Source organism: Ruditapes philippinarum, unplaced genomic scaffold (genome assembly GCF_026571515.1).
Source record: "Ruditapes philippinarum isolate M1 unplaced genomic scaffold, ASM2657151v2 ctg4911_1_1_1_1, whole genome shotgun sequence".
NCBI lineage: Eukaryota > Metazoa > Mollusca > Bivalvia > Venerida > Veneridae > Ruditapes > Ruditapes philippinarum.
Genome location: NW_026859145.1, coordinates 3368 through 21552, shown reverse-complemented (window position 1 = coordinate 21552; position 18185 = coordinate 3368). Strand labels below are relative to the sequence as shown.

Genomic DNA, 18185 nt, shown 5'->3' with positions numbered 1-18185 from the left:
TGGCCTGATATGCTTATTTGCAGAATCAGAAAGTAGTCTGAACTCCTCAAAGCAGTTACTTCCCTTTATTAGTACATTAACACCGAAAAATTTAGGGGAGATCACTGCGTAAAGGTTGTCAAATGACAGGCGCATTAATTTTCAAGCCTTCTTGGGGAAGACAAAATAGTTCCGGATTGGTTGAAGATTTCTAGTATTTAGGAAATAGATATCAATTCTGAGTGCATTGTTGTAGAATAATGCATGGTTTGAGTTCAAATGCATAGTAATATAATCACGAAGGCCGATTAATTAATTACAAAGCATTTGAACGAAAACCGTGCATTATTATACAATAATCATGATAATGCACGAAGAATTAATATCTATTTCCATTCTTACACGTCAAGAAAAATATAATTATTATTATAAAGTTGGACTTTATGTTAAGTGGTTAAATTTGTTTTCGCCTCAGAGTTTCCAATAGAAACGTTCTTTAAGGGTTGGAAAAAAACTGTCGTTAAATCTACCGTGTGTAGAAACATTTTGAGAATAACGAATTTTGAAAACATTGATAAAACTTTGTATGTTTATTTTATTTCACTCTATAATATTTCAAGCGGAAAACAAATTATTAAAAGCGAAATAATGTAAAACTTAACTCGTTTGCGACATTAAAATAGCGTACTTGATTTGATTGTTTTGCACGTGCTGTTTGGCGTTACATTGTGACGTCACGTAACAACATTTTAAACGTCTGTACAGGGTTAACGACTGAATTAAAAATATTGGTGTTCAACTTAATTTTCTTAGTTACACCATTTACTTTTATTCTAGATAGTTTTCACAACATATTCGACAAAAAATTGTTTTTATTTATGTCATTTTTCAAACAAAATGGCGCCCACAATGTGAAAATACACAGGGAGATAATAAGAACGGCGAGTGCATTGTTGTAGAATAATGCACGCTTCGGGCCTTCTTTGTTTATATAGAAAAATTTCCGATAGTGTTAGAATGTGTAATTCTTTACAGATAAACATGCTTATATAAGCTCCATGATTATTTACATGAGTGTTTAACAACAGATTTACCGTAAACAAAATATCTCGAAATTAATAAGGGTTACAAAGTGACTTAACCCTAATTTACATTGTAGAACCTAATTTAGAACAATGTGGTTTTCTTCAGACAGTTATCTTAAAACTTCCCCGTGACCAAGGGGTTACACGCTTGTTAAGGAAGCGAGAGGTCTGGAGTTCAAATCCCAGTTACGGCAACTCATGTCTTTTTGCTTTTGTTGTTATTTTTTTAAATTGTTTAAGTCAAATAAACATTGAATTGAATATCAGTGTTGCAATTAGTCTTATAGCCAATTTACTATAGTTATAACACTGGGAACAGCATTGGTGGCACTATACAAAAACAAATTGGTTTATAATCTCACAACCTTCACCTTTCAGACATCTGAGACCCAAACAAATTCAGCGCCTTCTGTGCTTTGATTTTAACAATCAAAACATGGATAATTAATCAGTTAATGACACTAGAAATATTAACCTGTAAACATTTGTTAGAAAATTCAAAATACCTTTTGACAAATGGAAACTTTAACAAGACTGTTAGTCCATTATTACTCCTCAGTGTACATGATAGAATAACCAAAATAATAGAGCCCAGCCTTCTCTGGCTTCAGCTGCTGAGACTGACACGTGATGTGCATAATTATGCCAATAAAACGTTAAATTACTTTTACCTCCACTCATTTGAAAATCATAATTCCATTACAGTTCTTAAATTGATATCAACTTTTTAAATGTATATATCTACATCAATCTTATAGATCTAAAAAAAATATTTACAAAAATAATGTGCATTGAAAATTAATAGCCGAGGATATCCGCAAGATGGCCGCGCTCATGACTCGCCGTGGTCTGATTAGACATTTGGGTGATTTGAACAAAGTTCTCTCTTGTCAGGTCAAAGATTTATCATATTGTAGAAGAAAATATACTTTGTCTGTTATTGACAGGCATTTCAATTCAAAACTTCTTTTTAATACCTGTATAATACCATCAACAAGACATTTTTGCGACCGAGTAGGTCAGGAACACAAGAGGTCAACTGGATCTGATGAAACTAACACCGATGGCAAAGAAAAGACTGATGAGAAAGCTGACAAAGAAAAAGCTGCCAAAGCAAAATTTTGGAAGAAACTTATGATTGGTGGTGTTGTTGTATGGATTTCTTGTGCATCTTCCTTGGCAGTATTGGAGTTAGGTATACAGTACCTAGTCATTATCATGAAACATAAATGCTCTGTCAAATACAAGAAAAGTTTTGCCAAATGCAAAGTTTTTGGATATCAGTGGAAGTCATGTGTGTCACTTCCATCTTTTTTAAGTTTTACACAACAATACGTGAAACCACTATTATAAGGGATAATTAAATAGTTTTAATCAATTGATTTATTTAGCTGTTTAGTTACAATGTATTTAATATGAATTTAGGCAAAGCCTTTATACGCAGAAGTTGGTTAAGAAATTGTTCATTTGTCTGTTTTTAAGGTGTCATTATGAATTTTATGCACTGCTTCCGGATCTGATTTCACTTGGAATACACGATGATTATTATTAATCCCAGAGTTGCGATTGTTGGTAATCGGAATACCCCGCCTAATATGAAATTAATTAGGCAAAGCCTATCAATGGGAAAGTGGGTTAAAAAAATAATTCCTTTGATATTTTATGCACCGCTTCCATTTTCACTTGGAATACTAGACGATTATTATCAATCGCAACTTTTCGTCCCTTTCCTGACCAATCCGCCGGCTTGTTTTAAACTCGAAACATGGATAGAATTAATCATTCAATGACATAGAATATACGGTAACATTTGTTAGAATTCAAAATCCTTTACAAATGACTTTACAAGACTTTATCCATTATTACCTCAGTGTACATGAGAAAACCAAAATAATAGGCCAGCTTCTGGCTTCAGCTGCTTGAGACTGACACGTTGATTGATAATTATGCCAATAAAACGTAAATTACTTTACCTCCATATTTGAAAATATTCATTACAGTTCTTAAAATTGATATCAACTTTTTAAATGTATATATCTACATCATTTATAGATCTAAAAATCATTTACAAAAATGTGCACTGAAATTAATAGCCGAGGATATCCACAAATAGGCCCGCCGTACTTCGCCGCTGTCTATTAGACATTTAGTATAAAAAATTTCCTTTGTCAGGTCAAGATTTATTCTATTGTAGAAAAATAACTTTGTCTGTTATTGACAGCATTCAATCAAACTCTCTTTTAATCCTGTATAACCATCAACAACATTTTTGCGACGAGTAGTCAGGACACAGAGTCAACTGGATTCTGATGAAACTAACACCGTGGCAAATAAAACTGATGAGAAGCTGACAAAGAAACTGCAAAGCAAAATTTGCCAGAAACTATATTGGCTGGTGTTGTTCGTATGGATTCAAATGTGCATCTCCTTGGCATATTGGAGTTAGGTATACATACCTATCATTATTCATGAAACATAATGCTCTGTTAAACAGAAAGTTTTGCCAAATGCAAAGTTTTTGCACCAGCTTCCATTTTTTAATTTACACTGTGAAACGACTGGGATAATTAGAATAGTTAATCATGATACTAGACGATTATTATGCACTCAATCACTTGACGATTATTATATCAATCGCTAATAGAATTAATAGCAGCCTATCAATGAGGGCGTTAAATAAATATTCTTTGATATTTTATGCACCGTTCCATTTTCACTTGAATTACTAGACGATTATTATCAATCGCAATTTGTCCTTTCCGTCCATCTGCGGATGAAGACCTCGAACACAATAGAATGAATACACAGAGCGGGAATGGTATTTCGTTCTAACCTACGCTTACAAATTAAACATGTAAAGAAAAAGTAAATAATTGCTGGGAGTTGTTGACAAGTTTATTTCCAATATATCAAGTAAATGTCTGTTGACATTAAAATGGTTTTGTTTAAAATTATACATATACATTTTGTAACCTCTTTTTTAGTACTTCAGTAATCATTTTTCTTTGAAATATCTTTCTTGTATATATCCTGATGAAGGTCTTGAAAGACCGAAACCAGTAGAATAAACCAGTTACAAACCATCCTGATGTTTAATGTGTGTTCTCTCCTTCTCTTGATTTACTTGGTAATGTAAAATTATACATGAAAGGGCATTTTTTAATTAAACAATGTTGTCATATATAGTTTTAATCATAATTGTGTCGCAACATACTTTTTTTCCTTTGGCTTTTAAATATATATACATTCGTTTTACTTCTGTTTAAATTCTGAAACCACGTGGTAGAACTACTTTCAATCTGTAATGTTTCCGAGGTTATTATAGATAATAGCCGAGGACGTTCTGATTGGATTATTATTAATCCAAAAAGTCCCGATTGTTCGTTATCAGAATAGCCCATCTTTTATCATTGAGTCAGTGACATTGGAAAATGGGGGCGCCCGACTAGAACTGACACTGAAAATTTCATTGATAGGTATAGAATTCTATTGATTCTTCAATTGTTTTTTATTTGACTTTCTTTTAAATATACACTTGTAGTCTATAGCTGGGCAAGCCAAAGCCGGTGCCTGCTTCATGGTCTTGGCTTTGACTTTATCGTATTATTAGTTAATGTGAAAGTAGGCAAAGCCTGTAATCTAATCATAGCTCAGATATTGACTAGTCTAAAATTTTCAAAATGGTGGCACCCTGCTAACTAAGGATTTCTCTCAAACCTGTAAGACTGAGATATATTTCTATGGGGAAGTCATAGGGCATGGCTATAGACTACATACGTATTTAAGAAAATAAAATAAAAAACAATCGATGAACCTATCAATGAAATTTCGGTTCTAGTCAGGTGCCGCCGTTATAAGCGGGGTATAACAAACAACTTTTTGGATTAATAAATTAATAATCGTCGAGTAATCCAAGAAAAACGGAAGCAGTGCATAAAATGCCGAATGACACCTTTGCCCACTTAAACTTAAAGATAATCCTGAAAACCTGTATTATGTATTTTTTTATGAAGTTGATAGTATGGAAAAGAAAAGAGAAATTTAATGAAATTATTATTTCTACCAATTATAGTGATTGTCAGTTTGTCCTTCCATTAAAATGAAATATTTTTTGTTTATAATAATTTTATGCTAAAAATGACAGTAATTGTTCTGTTTATCAATGCAAAACATAGTCGTATCATCTTTTTTTTCCAGGAAAACCTATAGAAGATGCTGATGGTCACCCAGTAAGTAATTTTTTGTGTCAGTTGTTAAATTGCAATGATACCAGTTATATGTTCAAACACTGCTACCTAAGCCCCTGTAAATAGCAGGGATTTACTCTTTTGAAATATCAACCTTGCAGGAACAGACTGATGGTAAAATTCCATTGAAAGTTCCTGCTCTGCAAGTTGGACATATCGGATTATTCAGGCTGTTTTAATGCTAGAACAAAGCGTTAGCCACTTCATTGATTTGACTTTGGGGTGATAGACATAAGTTGAAAACTTGGCCTCAGTTCCTATTAAGGCCCCCACGATTACACGTTTAAACGGATTCGTTTCGATTTTCATTCGTAAACGTTTACGATATTTTCTACCGTTTAATCGAAATGACCATATTGTCTTACAAACTTTCTTAATCATTGCCTATTATCATTGATTTTATCAATTCTAGTGGTTTATTCCAAAGTAAAAAAACAAAAAATGGATGTGTACAACCCTCCACACAGCATTTCCGTGCAAAACTTGCTCGTGACATAATACATTTTTGGTAAAAAATGAAGATACAATACAGAAAATATGTGCTGACTCAATCGTGATGAGCCCTGGACATTCTTTATTTGTACATGTATTAAAAATAGAAAGTAAGTCATCATTTGGCGACATATATATATTGTGTATATAGTACATAGAGGTACCACCGTTTAAACGGTATCGTTTCGGTTCTTAGCAATTGTGTAAACGTTTACAAAAAATTGTAAACATGGGAGCCTTAGTTGCTATGCACTTGCCCAGGTGGGTGGTGGTGTTGATTGCAATTACCTAATGCATAAAATCAAGTTGCATATGCATGTTTTCAAGTCAATAGATACATTTTTATGATTTTAAATTTTTATACTAAATATATTTCCCATGTAATTTATTTTTGTTAATATTTCTTTGCAATAATTCTATAAATTTATTATTTCAGATTGAAGATGCTTACTCCAAATGTAAGTATAATGCAAATATTGAATCAGAAAGAGATATATTATATCAGGGCTCTCATTTCACGAAATTTAGTGCTGAAATTTAGTACCATTCCCTTCCCAAAACAGTATATACTTTTCCCTTATTTTTTTTAAAAGAAAATCCACTCTAAAAAAAAGTGAAAAAAAATTAGGGATTTTTTCCAGGATTTTGGGAACATGACCCATACCCATGGGATTGGGAATCTCAGCGATGTTTTGTGAAAAATTGGGAAAAAATATATGACTGAAATATTGCAGTGATTAAATGAATGAAAACAATTACTGTCTATGATAGCATCTTCAAACATTAAAGCATTATTACAGTAAAGAAGCCCTTATTTTCAAAGATTTTAGAATTCTTTATTCAATATTTTTATTTTGTAACTTTCAATTGGGAATACTTTCCTGTGGATTGAGAAAATAATATACTATAATTTTCAATTGGGAATATGACCCAATAACGGCTATACAACAAGCCAAAAAAATCCCTGAAAATATTTTTTTTTTACCTGCCTATACCTGCCAAAAGCAGGAGACCCTTTACAATATCCTATTAATCTTTGCCTTTTTACAAAATAGAATATGTAATACTTAACATTTTGATTATTGTCACTATTGTACATGTAACAAAAATTGCCTGAATTTTCCTGAAAATAATGCGAAAAGTCCCTCCCGCTTTGGAGGCTGCTTGTCCTTCCATCAAAACGTCTCTTATGTAGATAATTTTTGCAGTGCCTTCAGTTTTTTTTATCATTTTATATATTTGATATAAAGGTACTTTACTTAAAGTTTTACTATCCTTAGATTGGGTTTGAGGTAAATGGCGTTATAAACAATATGTTTGAGCCACATTTAAGTCATAGTGGAATTAAGAGCATCAATTTGATTTGAAATTAACATGCATGTTCTTTTGTGTAATATGTTATTTATGTTATGAATTTTTTCTTGTAGATAATGTGTTATATGCATACTTGATGAGAACTTACAGAGAAATATTTTTTCAAGTAAAAGTAAGTACATGTTTGTAACATTTGTTTGTTTTGATTGTTTAAAGGATAGGAAAGCAGTGTTTCTTTCAGGTTTAAATTTATCATGTAAAACTATGTGAAAATATATAACCACAAATAACATCAATAACTATATCAAGGTTTATTCTCTATTAGATTGAAGCAGTGCCCCAGGGAGGGTGCCTCTGCCTTGTGAAGAGGTTTAAAAAAGTTTTGTGACTACACTGCAGTACAGGAACAAGAATAATTATTTCTTCCAAGTGAGCAAGCTATCAAGCAAGCTTATCCTTTACTACATTACTACCTATATTAAATGGACTTCAAGTTGCTAATCTTTCAATCTAGACAAAACCATTTAACAGTTTTAGAGAAACTTTTATATGTGCTGAATGAAAAGTGAATAGTGCAGACTATGATCAGATGTCACAGATATGCCAGCTGATCTTGGTCTGCACATGTCACATTGGTAGATTCAATTGTGGCTTGCAGGTTTGGGGTTATAGAAGTTCATTGGTTCTACTCAGTTGTCTGCCTGTGCTTGAAATAATGCTGGGATTTGTACCAAAAGTTTTCCTTCTCTTGTAATGTTGATAAGTTTTCATTTTTTTTCATCAGTGTGAGTACAAGTAAAGAATGAACAAAAAAGAAAAGAAATCGTTATATTTACTATAAAAAACATAAAATTGTCTAGGATTCAAGCACATGTACTAGGAAACAAAATATATTGAATTGTAAAAGATTATTATAGTTGACCTTGAATGCATTATACTCATAATATCAGGATTGTGAAATCTTGAAAAAAATTCTACTTCACAAAATGTGGTTATAGGATGTAGGTGGTTTTACTCAGCTGCCTGGTAATGCCTGAAATAATGCACAGAAGTCTTCCTCTACCAATTCAGCTTGATCATCAGTTTAGTTGTGTTGGTGTGACATTAAAACCTTACAAAAAAATTAAACAAATACTATCGAACATGTACCTGCTTAAGGTGCATCATCTTATAAGATGCAGCCTTTTAATGTAAACCCTCGTATTGGAAGAGTCATGTTTTTGCTGAAACACCTAAAATCTGCATTGGTTCTGCTGTGCAAAATCAGCCGGAAATTCATTATTCTTTTTATGATTTGTTCTCCTTTTCTTTCTTGTGAATGTAGATTACCCAGGAGCCATCCAGACAGAAGTTGTTACCTGATCCACTAACATACCCTTATATTCAGCCACCATATACTCTAGTGATAGAACTTACTGATGTTCTTGTTCATCCTGAATGGACTGTAAGTATGGAAATAATGAGGGAATCTAAGTGAGCTATAAACAGAAGTTCAGATAATGCACTGAAATCACATTACGAAGGACATTTGTTAAAGAGAATATTTTATAAAAAATTAAAAAAAACAACAACAAAAAACAAGATAAAAAAATATGAAAAAAGCTAGATTAAATAAATGTTAATGTGTTAACGCTGTCAATTTCTATTCAAACATGCATTTAGAAAGAAGAGAATGAATGCAAATAACATGAATTCATTCAGATTTGATTTAAAGTACTGGTACTTCACTTCACTTGGTCTTTCAACAAATTTAAAACAAAGTATTAAATAGCTCCAATTCTGCAATATCACTGAATTAAGATATGTTGCTGTAAACAAAACTTTAGGAAAAATTATTGTATGAATTGCATTCTAACAAGGACAACTGTCTCACTTTGTAAAACAAAGATGATGTTCTGAATTTAATTATCTTGTTAAACATACAAAAAAAAATTGACTTGTCATATTTTGTTTGATTATACATGTTGAAAGACAGAGGGGAATCTGAAGTCTTCTTCCACCTGCCATATGACCATTACAGTTTTGGTGAAACCTAAAACCCAACAACAACAATAACAATTGTCTAAAGATAAGAATTTTCAAGTAAATCGTATATAAGTATTATAAATTTCAGTATAAAACTATATTTTATTTAAAATTATAACTTTCAGTATAAAACAGGCTGGAGATTTAAGAAACGTCCAGGGATTGACTATTTCCTTCGAGCTGTTGGCCCTCCTACTTTTGAAGTGGTTATTTTTACAAAAGAGTCTGGAATGGTAAGTAGTTAACAAGTCTTACAGCAAACTTTAGAATTGTATGCCAAGGGCAACTAATTTTGCCGATTTCACCTCTGTTGGAACTCTCATATACAGGTTTAAATTCTGCAACATTGAATTTCTTGTGTTAATTTTAGTCGTTGAGGTGCTCAGGTTAGCTGTTTGTGCCTGAAATAATAGGAGAGACTTTCAAGGTGTCAGTCCACCAATAAAGTTTGAAAGTCACCATATAATATACAAAATGTTGCCCAGAATGGGATCCAGCTTAATTGGAAATGTTATGCCATCCTGTAAAATGATACAGTTTGGTTTTGCACTTGAAATATCAAGCACTGAGAATAGTCGAGTATGCTGTCCTACCTACAGCTCTTGTTCAGCTGAATAGTTGCTGAATGTGATCGACTTGTTCCCTGATTCCTTAAAGGTGTGATTTCTTTCATTACGTTAAAGTTCTGGTAGTATAAAATACCATGCCAGTTGTAAGGATCTTCTACTGAACTACAGGTGATTCACAAAGGGTACTGCTCCAGTTAGCCAGCTGGAATATTATTATCTAACCAGTATTCTTGCATAAAATCTGTGCATGTAGGTATACATTAATGGAGAAGAAAACACGCATTAACTAATGAAATTATGCAAGCATGCGCTGTTATTGCATGTTTCTTTAATTGTGTGACTCTGAGCCCAATGTTAAAAAAGCCTACTGCAATGACAGCCCTGGAGTTTCATTATCAAAAAATAACTGTTAATTACATTGCACTGGCATGTGGAAAGCATGATAAGTGTGGGAAGGGGTTATACAAGAAATATTTATCGGAAAGTGGAATTATCTTATTAGAAATACACTTTTGTGCAAGAATAGCCCTAATTCATATTTTTACAAGCATTGACATTTGTAGAAGCAAGTGGGTGCACTTAAAGCCTAAGTCCTCGGACTTACTAAATCCCTCGCCCTGAGGGTTTGTGCATTAAATGCATCATCTTGCTTCTACAGATTATAATACATGAAAAAAGATGCATTAACCCTCTATTGTAATGATATGGATGATATGCTTTAGAACAATGCAAGACTTTAGGTAAATTATGAAACATGCAGACTTGGAAATGGTTGCATTGCACTTATGCAAAAAATGTAAAATTACACAATTAGACTACCTGCCGCACTGAAGTGATATAACAGGATACAGTTTCAGTTACCTAGAACACATGGCTAAATTAGCCGGCTAAATTAGCCATGTTGTCATGGCTTCAACTTTATTATAAATATAAATATGGTAAACCTGGTCACTTAGTGTTAATTATTTATTTCAGACAGCTGATCCAATTATAACAAAGATTGATCACGAAAACTTTATCATGTACAGATTATATAGAGATGCTACACGGTACCAAGATGGAGAACATATAAAGGTATACACTTGGTTTCCCTTACTTCAAATATGCATTGTATCATAATATATAACCATTTCCCACATGGATACATGGTTTAACGCATAGCGACGGATGCACAACCAGATCAGCCTGCACCTCCATGCAGTCTGATCAGTATCTCCACTGTTCACTTTTCAGAGTCAGAAATTCTTTATAAATTTAAAAGTGAACAGTGGAAATACTGATCAGACTGCATGGATGTGCAGGCTGATCTTGTCGCACATGTGTTGAAACACATGTCCATGACTGTGAGAAAGGGATAATGTCATTGAACTGTAGAATTTTGGTTTCTGCATTGCACTTTGGAAGGTAAAGCGAAATAGAATAAACAAGAAATAATGATGTCCATTATGTATTATTAGTAATGTATATGAAGCCATGTTTGTTCATGTGGGCGGATAAAATAAAAAAAACCCAAATGTTTAGGTGCATTGTCATTTTATATTACATTGAATGAATACAAGAGATTGAATTTGCATTCAAGTTTTTATAGAATTAAAGAATTAACATATCTTAGTTTTTTGGTACATCATCATTTTCTTCTCTATTCAATAAGCAACTGAGGTAAATATTTGATATATTAACCTCAGTTAGAACAGAAAATGTTATAAATTAACTTCTTGTGGACAGACATCTCTCTTGTACATATTGTATTTTTCAAAAGCAAATTAAAAAAAGGTTATTGTTAAAGGTATCCAGATACAGGCAGGTGAAAGTAAAAATGGGAATGGTGCGGAAATTCGGCACTAAAATTTGTAAAATTGAGAGCTCTGCCTCTGGAAGTAAAGACTGTAAAGACGCACCATAAATAATGACCTTACCCATGTATTTGAGGTAACAATTTTTGTCGTTTCTTATTTCATCATAAAAACTTTATCTTGTCAGGATCTGAATTGTTTAAATCGTGATTTGTCCCGAGTAATAATGATAGATTGGAACAAAGACGCCTACAAACTCAACAAGGACAATGGGTTTCATATGGAGAAATGGTCAGGAGATATGAATGATACAGCTCTTGGTGAACTTGCAGAATTCCTCAGAGGTAAAAATTCACTAATTCTTTTTGAGAATTTCTCTACTGCCTTGTGAGAATGCTGAATTCTTTCCTTTGAAAATGTATACATTCATGAACATGTATATATAAATACCAGTGGAAAGTTGACAGTTCTACTTAAGTATTTGCTTGAACTTAATCAGAGCTTTGCAGCGCAAACGTCTTCAGATTCTTTCATGTGAGCTTTCTATCCAGCTAGCTTACGTGACATCAGTGGTTCTATTCAGGTGCTCGTTTGTGCCTGAAATAATGCACAGAGGGATCCATGAGGTCTTCCTCCAACAGTAAAGCTGGAAAGTGGCCATATGATCTATACTGTGTTAGTGCAACGTAAAACCCAATCCAAAAGAAAAATAAGCGTTTGGGAAATTAGCTTTCATGCTTCCAAAGTGCGCAGAGCAGACCAAGATTAGCCCCAACATGTTATCCAAGGTCTGATTCTGGTCTGCACTGTTTGCCTCTCAGTCAGTGCATATTTCAAAATATTTCCTAAAAAGATCAACGAGTTTGTCCAGATTGTAAGGTGTTTAGTGGGGTTAGGATTAAACCAACATGATGAGTATTATGTACATCTATATTGGTCTTCATAAACATCAAATACTGAACGCTTCACACTTACCTCAATAGGAAAAGCATCGGGATTTGTAATCTACTCGTCGCTGGTTCAATCCTTTGGCGCGGCATAATTAGCTTAAAAAAGAATGTACAGAAAGATTTGGTTTTAAAATGTTAGGGAAGGTCAAAACAGTTAACCTTAAACGGGGAAGGGACTGCATTTAGGGCGAAGTCAGGCGAAAAATTCACCCTATTTGATTGGAAAAGCAAAACTTTAGTTGCCCAAATATCTTTATGAAAGAGTGATTTCTCAGTCCAAGGTTACCCTTCAGTCCAAGGTAGTCCCTGATTACTTTTGAAAATTATTCTAAAAAAGAATTGAAAAATTTGTGCCTACTAGCACAATGTTGAAATTTAACTTCCTCATTAACTTGTTAACGATTACTGTCACCTTAGTGTTTTTGTTGTACATGTATATTTCTTCAACATTTTTGATTATTTTTACTTACAGCAATAGCTGTTAGTAAAGTAGATGATGTGAGACCAGTTCTCCAGTATTACAGCCAGTTTGATAATCCATTAGAAAAGTTCCATGAAAATCAGGCTAAACTCAAGGTAAGTGGTGCTATGGATTTCTTACAAGATTACTGAACTAAACAAATAGTGATGTCCAGTTTGTGAACAGATGTGTGTGTTATATAAACAGAATGCCAGTTATATGAACAGTGATGTTTGTTATGGGAAAAGAAATGTATCTTAAGGGGTGCTCCCATGGGAGTGATGTCTGTTATAGGAATAAATAGGCCGGTTATAGAAACAGAAATGTCTGTTATAGGAATAGTGATGCCTCTTACAGCCTTAAGTAATGTCTCTACAGGAAAATATAAACATTGAAGTCTTTTATTTCAACATGGAATTATTATATGAACCGTATCTGTTATATGAAAAGTGAGGTCTGTAGTATGAACAGACATGCCAATTTTAGAACCATTGGTATCGATTATATGAACAATGATATTCATTGAGAACTGGGATGTACCCCACCCCACTCTTGCTTAAGGTATTAGGACCCTAATGGGCAGTATCAGGAACTAAAAAATTGACATCATAAGTCAGATGTATACCTAAAAGTACACCTGTATGCAAAATTTAAACAAAGTTTACCGTACGGAAATCAAGTTATGGCCACTTTTCTGAACTCAAGCTAGGATGTTATGAGGGCCCTTTTTTAGAAAGTAGGAACCTTTAAATAATCTGCAATAACATTCTAATGAAAAATGTTTTCCCATTAATTTTGGTAAGAAACAAATAGTACCATTCAGCTAACAATCCAAATAAGCAAAATTATGGTTTCTACTTAAAGTTTATGAAATCTTTATAAAAATGTTACCCCACCCCACCCATTTTTACCACATGTCTGACCATTTTTTAGCTCACCTGTCACAAAGTGACAGGGTGAGCTTTTGTGATCGCTTTTCGTCCGGCGTCCGTCTGTCCGTAAACTTTTGCTTTAAATGACATCTCCTCATAAACCACTAAGCCAATTTCATCCAAACTTCACAGGAATGTTCCTTTGGTGGTCACCTTTAAAAATTGCTCAAAGAATTTAATTCCATGCAGAACTCTGGTTGCCATGGCAACCGAAAGAAAAAACTTTAAATATCTTCTTTTAAAAAACCTTAAGAGCTAGAGCTTAGATATTTGGCATGAAACATCTTCTAGTGAGTGTCTACCAAGTTTGTTCAAATAAAAGCCCTGGGGTCAAAATTGGCCCCGCCCCAGGGGGTCATTGATTTTCCCTATATGCATATAGTAAAAACTTAAAAAATCTTCTTTTAAAGAACCCAAAGAGCTAGAGCTAAGATATTTAGCATGAAACATGTTCTAATGGGTGTCTACCAAGTTTGTTCAAATAAAAGCCCTGGGGTCAAAATTGGCCCCGCCCCAGGGGGGGTCATTGATTTTCCCTATATGCATATAGTAAAAACTTAAAAAATCTTCTTTTAAAGAACTCAAAGAGCTATGGCTAAGATATTTAGCATCAAACATGTTCTAATAGGTGTCTACCAAGTTTGTTCAAATAAAAGCCCTGGGGTCAAAATTGGCCCCGCCCAAGGGGGTCATTGATTTTCCCTATATGCATATAGTAACTTCTTTTAAAGAACCCAAAGAGTTAGAGCTAAGATATTTAGCATGAAACATGTTCTAATAAGTGTCTACCAAGTTTGTTCAAATAAAAGCCCTGGGGTCAAAATTGGCCCGCCCCGGGGGGTCATTGATTTTCCCTATATGCATATAGTAAAAACTTAAAAAATCTTCTTTTAAAGAACTCAAAGAGCTATGGCTAAGATATTTAGCATCAAACATGTTCTAATAGGTGTCTACCAAGTTTGTTCAAATAAAAGCCCTGGGGTCAAAATTGGCACCGCCCCGGGGGTCATTGATTTTCCTTATATGTGTATAGCCAAAACTTAAAAAATCTTCTTTGAAAAAACCCAAATAGCTAGAGTTAAGATATTAAGCATGAAACATCTTTTAGTGAGTGTCTACAAAGTTTGTTCAAATAAAAGACCTGGGGTCAAAATTGGCCCCGCCCCGGGGGTCATTGATTTTCCTTATATGTGTATAGCAAAAACTTAAAATCTTCTTTGAAAAAACCCAAGTAGCTAGAGTTTAGATATTAAGCATGAAACATCTTCTAGTAAGTGTCTACAAAGTTTGTTCAAATAAAAGCCCTTGGGTCAAAACTGGCCCGGCCCCAGGGGTGTCATTGTTTTTAACTATATGTGTATAGTAAAAACTTAAAAAAAATCTTCTTTTAAAAAGCCCAATGAGCTAGAGCTTAGATGTTTAGCATGAAACATCTTCTTATGGGTGTCTACCAAGTTTGTGCAAATAAAAGCCCTTGGGTTAAAATTGGCCCTGCAACGTTGGGGGGGGGGGGCTATATACAGGTGAGCGACCTCAGGGCCATCATGTCTACTTAGAGAGCCTAATTTAAAAAATTCTTAAAATTTACCCAAATGAGTGCCTGTTTTCAAAGTTTCCCTAAATTTTTAAAAAAGTATATTGGTTGATCTTGTAAAATATGAAATACTTTTACCGTCTAGTTTTGATTATACTACATTTTGAAAATATCAGGTACCATATTTATTACTAGATTTAGTATAATTTAGCCAATAAATACCTATATAAATTAAAAAATCAAAATTAAACACTTTTTTTCTTTCCAAATGGGACATGAGAGATACATAAATAATGTTAAAAGAAAAAAAGAAAGAAAAAAAAAGTTGACCCTTCTGGGGATTGAACCCATGGCCCTCATTTTCAATGTAGTTAACAGTAGTTCTAGCCTATTTGAATACTCTTCATAGCGGAGGTAATGCATTAGGGTGCTAATACCTTAATCCCCCAATCAGTATAGTTAGTTGTACAATGTAGTTTTGTTAATGCATCCACAATTGCTGTGTCTAATTGCACTACTATAGAAGATGCAATACTTGTCCATTATCTGCTGGGTTCAAATAGTATTAGTGATGCTAAAATCTCTCTTTTGGACAAGAAGACATCCCTTTGGGTTACTAGAGGTATAGTTATCTTCTGAATTGAAAGAGGACACAGTGGACTTTTTCCTCCATGACAGCACAACAAAGGCCATATAATTGATGAAGTCTACATCATTTAGCTTAAGTAGAAAGGTAGCAAGCTGTATGAAGGAACTGGCTATACATTAATTATGAATTTAAAATGAATGTAAAGAGCAGCACCTATTACTCTTTTGTACCAGAAATATACCACGATTGTTGATTATTATTGTTTTCATGTGGCATAACTTTCATCATCATTATGAATTAAACTTGGAACTATTTTTTGTATTCAGGCAGAGCAAGAAAAACAAGCCCAATTACAACAGACACGTGATGCGAAAAGTGTGACCGGATTATGGAACAAGTTGAGGAGATGAAACATTTCACTAAATATGACAGACAATTTGAGTGTCGTAATAAAACATTTAAATGTTGTTATAAACATTATAAATGACAATTTGATTTTGTGATGCACTGGAAAACAGTCAACATAAAGAAGCTCTTGAGAAATAGAAAATATATTATTTCGTGCAGGCAGTGATTATTTACTAGATCTATTTATAGACATATACTGTATAAACTTGCCTAGAGGACAGTTTCTTTTTAAAAATAATAACGTTTTTTTTAATATAAAATTTAAATTTAACAATAAAATCAAATTTACCGTAATATAAGGTGAGGTATGATTAGCACTACATTTAGCAGTAAACTTAACACTTGAATCAGAAGTATATAATTCCTGTGATCTGCCAAGATGAGAAGTATATGGTATGTGTATATTTTTGACAGACAACAAGAAAATCATGGGTGTTTTACTTTCAATATAAAAGTGAAAAACGACACTGTCTGATAGCACTATGAATTATATGATAAAGTTTGACTGGTTGATAATATCAATCTAACTTTATAAGCTACCTGGGAAAAAAAATCAGGAGCAAATACGTTTTTGTTTTGTCTTCGTGTTCCATCCTGGTTTCCCTCAGTAACTTCATTTATAGACTGATATCTCCCATATTTGGTAGGTATATACTTGTATGGTCTTCTAACTTATGGTGAAGTGTGGATTACTAGTGTCAAGATCATTTGTGTTAAAAATAGATCCTTACACTTGCTATTACACCCATAATTTATTTAACAATGTCTTATATTTCATAAGAGCATACCTTGGTGGTTTCTGTATTTGATGCAAGTTTTTGGTCAAGGGCAAGGTCAGTGAAACTAAAAATAAAACTTTTCTAGAAGTAGAAGTACATATTCCTATGTACATGTATTTTGCATTGAAATAACAAAGATGCAAGTTTGGGGAGCATTCATCTTTTTTGCAATACATCTCGTTTTGTTTTAGAAAAAAAATACAGACAAAACAATGTGCCGACTTCTACTACATGAACTCATGACTTTGCTTTTTTTCGTAAACAATTTGTTTGAAATTAGATTCTTAAGTTATAGTTATGAGGCATGTGTAATAATTCAAAATTTTATCAAAACATGGGCAATTTATCTTAACTCTTGATCTGCTGAAAATAACATTTGTCAGCCTTTGTCACCTGTATCAGAGATGTTATTTATGTCTCTGCCTGTACATATTGCCTTTGCTAGGCAAGCAAGCTCTATTCTGCTCGTAACTTTTTTTGTATTTCTATATTGAAATCCCATAAAATTTGAAAACAATGTTCCAAATGCAAAGCTGGGCCTATCTATTACACTTAATCTGCAAGTTCAAGGTCATTGTTTTGTAACATGTTTGATGATATAGATGGAGGTGTTTGATGATGACACCGTAATTTGAAATATATTTCATGGTACTACATACTCAACATATTTTTCTTCCAGAAGTAACAATTTGCCTGGCTTGTAAATACAAACAATTACATTTTATTTTATGTTTTAATAAACAGTTTTAGACAGAAGTATTGGTTACAATAATGACATGTCTATAACCAGTATAGAGCCTGGTCTTGTAGTATATACATGCAAATAGACCAGGCTCTGCACGGAATCTACTAAGTATATGTTAGTGTTCTTAGGTGCTGTTCTACAGAAATGAGAAACTTCGATGGGGGCGATAGCAACAAGAGAATGTTTCTAATTTCTGTAGAACAGCTATGGATGAATACTTAAATACTTAATGTCAAGCTTCATTTGGTTTCGTTAATATTCACTTCATTACGTCACTACATGTC

The 18185-nt window shown here is 33.3% G+C and overlaps 2 protein-coding genes across 3 annotated transcripts in view; one reads left to right on the top strand and one right to left on the bottom strand.

Moving 5' to 3' along the window:
- The window catches only part of LOC132755412 (uncharacterized), a 44894-nt gene extending 43157 nt beyond the window's left edge, over window positions 1–1737 (bottom strand). The window contains exon 1 of one of the 2 annotated variants that reach the window (XM_060746280.1): window positions 1571–1737. The gene's annotated coding sequence lies outside the window, so the exon portion shown is untranslated. The remainder of the gene's footprint in view (window positions 1–1570) is intronic. The other variant, XM_060746279.1, reaches the window with a different exon arrangement.
- Window positions 1738–1854: 117 nt separating this feature from the next.
- LOC132755411 (mitochondrial import inner membrane translocase subunit TIM50-C-like) lies at window positions 1855–17340 on the top strand. Its single transcript, XM_060746278.1, has 10 exons — window positions 1855–2259; window positions 5262–5293; window positions 6240–6261; window positions 7231–7289; window positions 8442–8561; window positions 9268–9375; window positions 10687–10785; window positions 11692–11848; window positions 12927–13030; window positions 16296–17340. The coding sequence occupies exons 1-10, from the start codon at window positions 1887–1889 to the stop codon at window positions 16377–16379; spliced, it is 1158 nt and encodes a 385-aa protein (XP_060602261.1). The 5' UTR covers window positions 1855–1886; the 3' UTR covers window positions 16380–17340.
- Window positions 17341–18185: the final 845 nt, after the last annotated feature.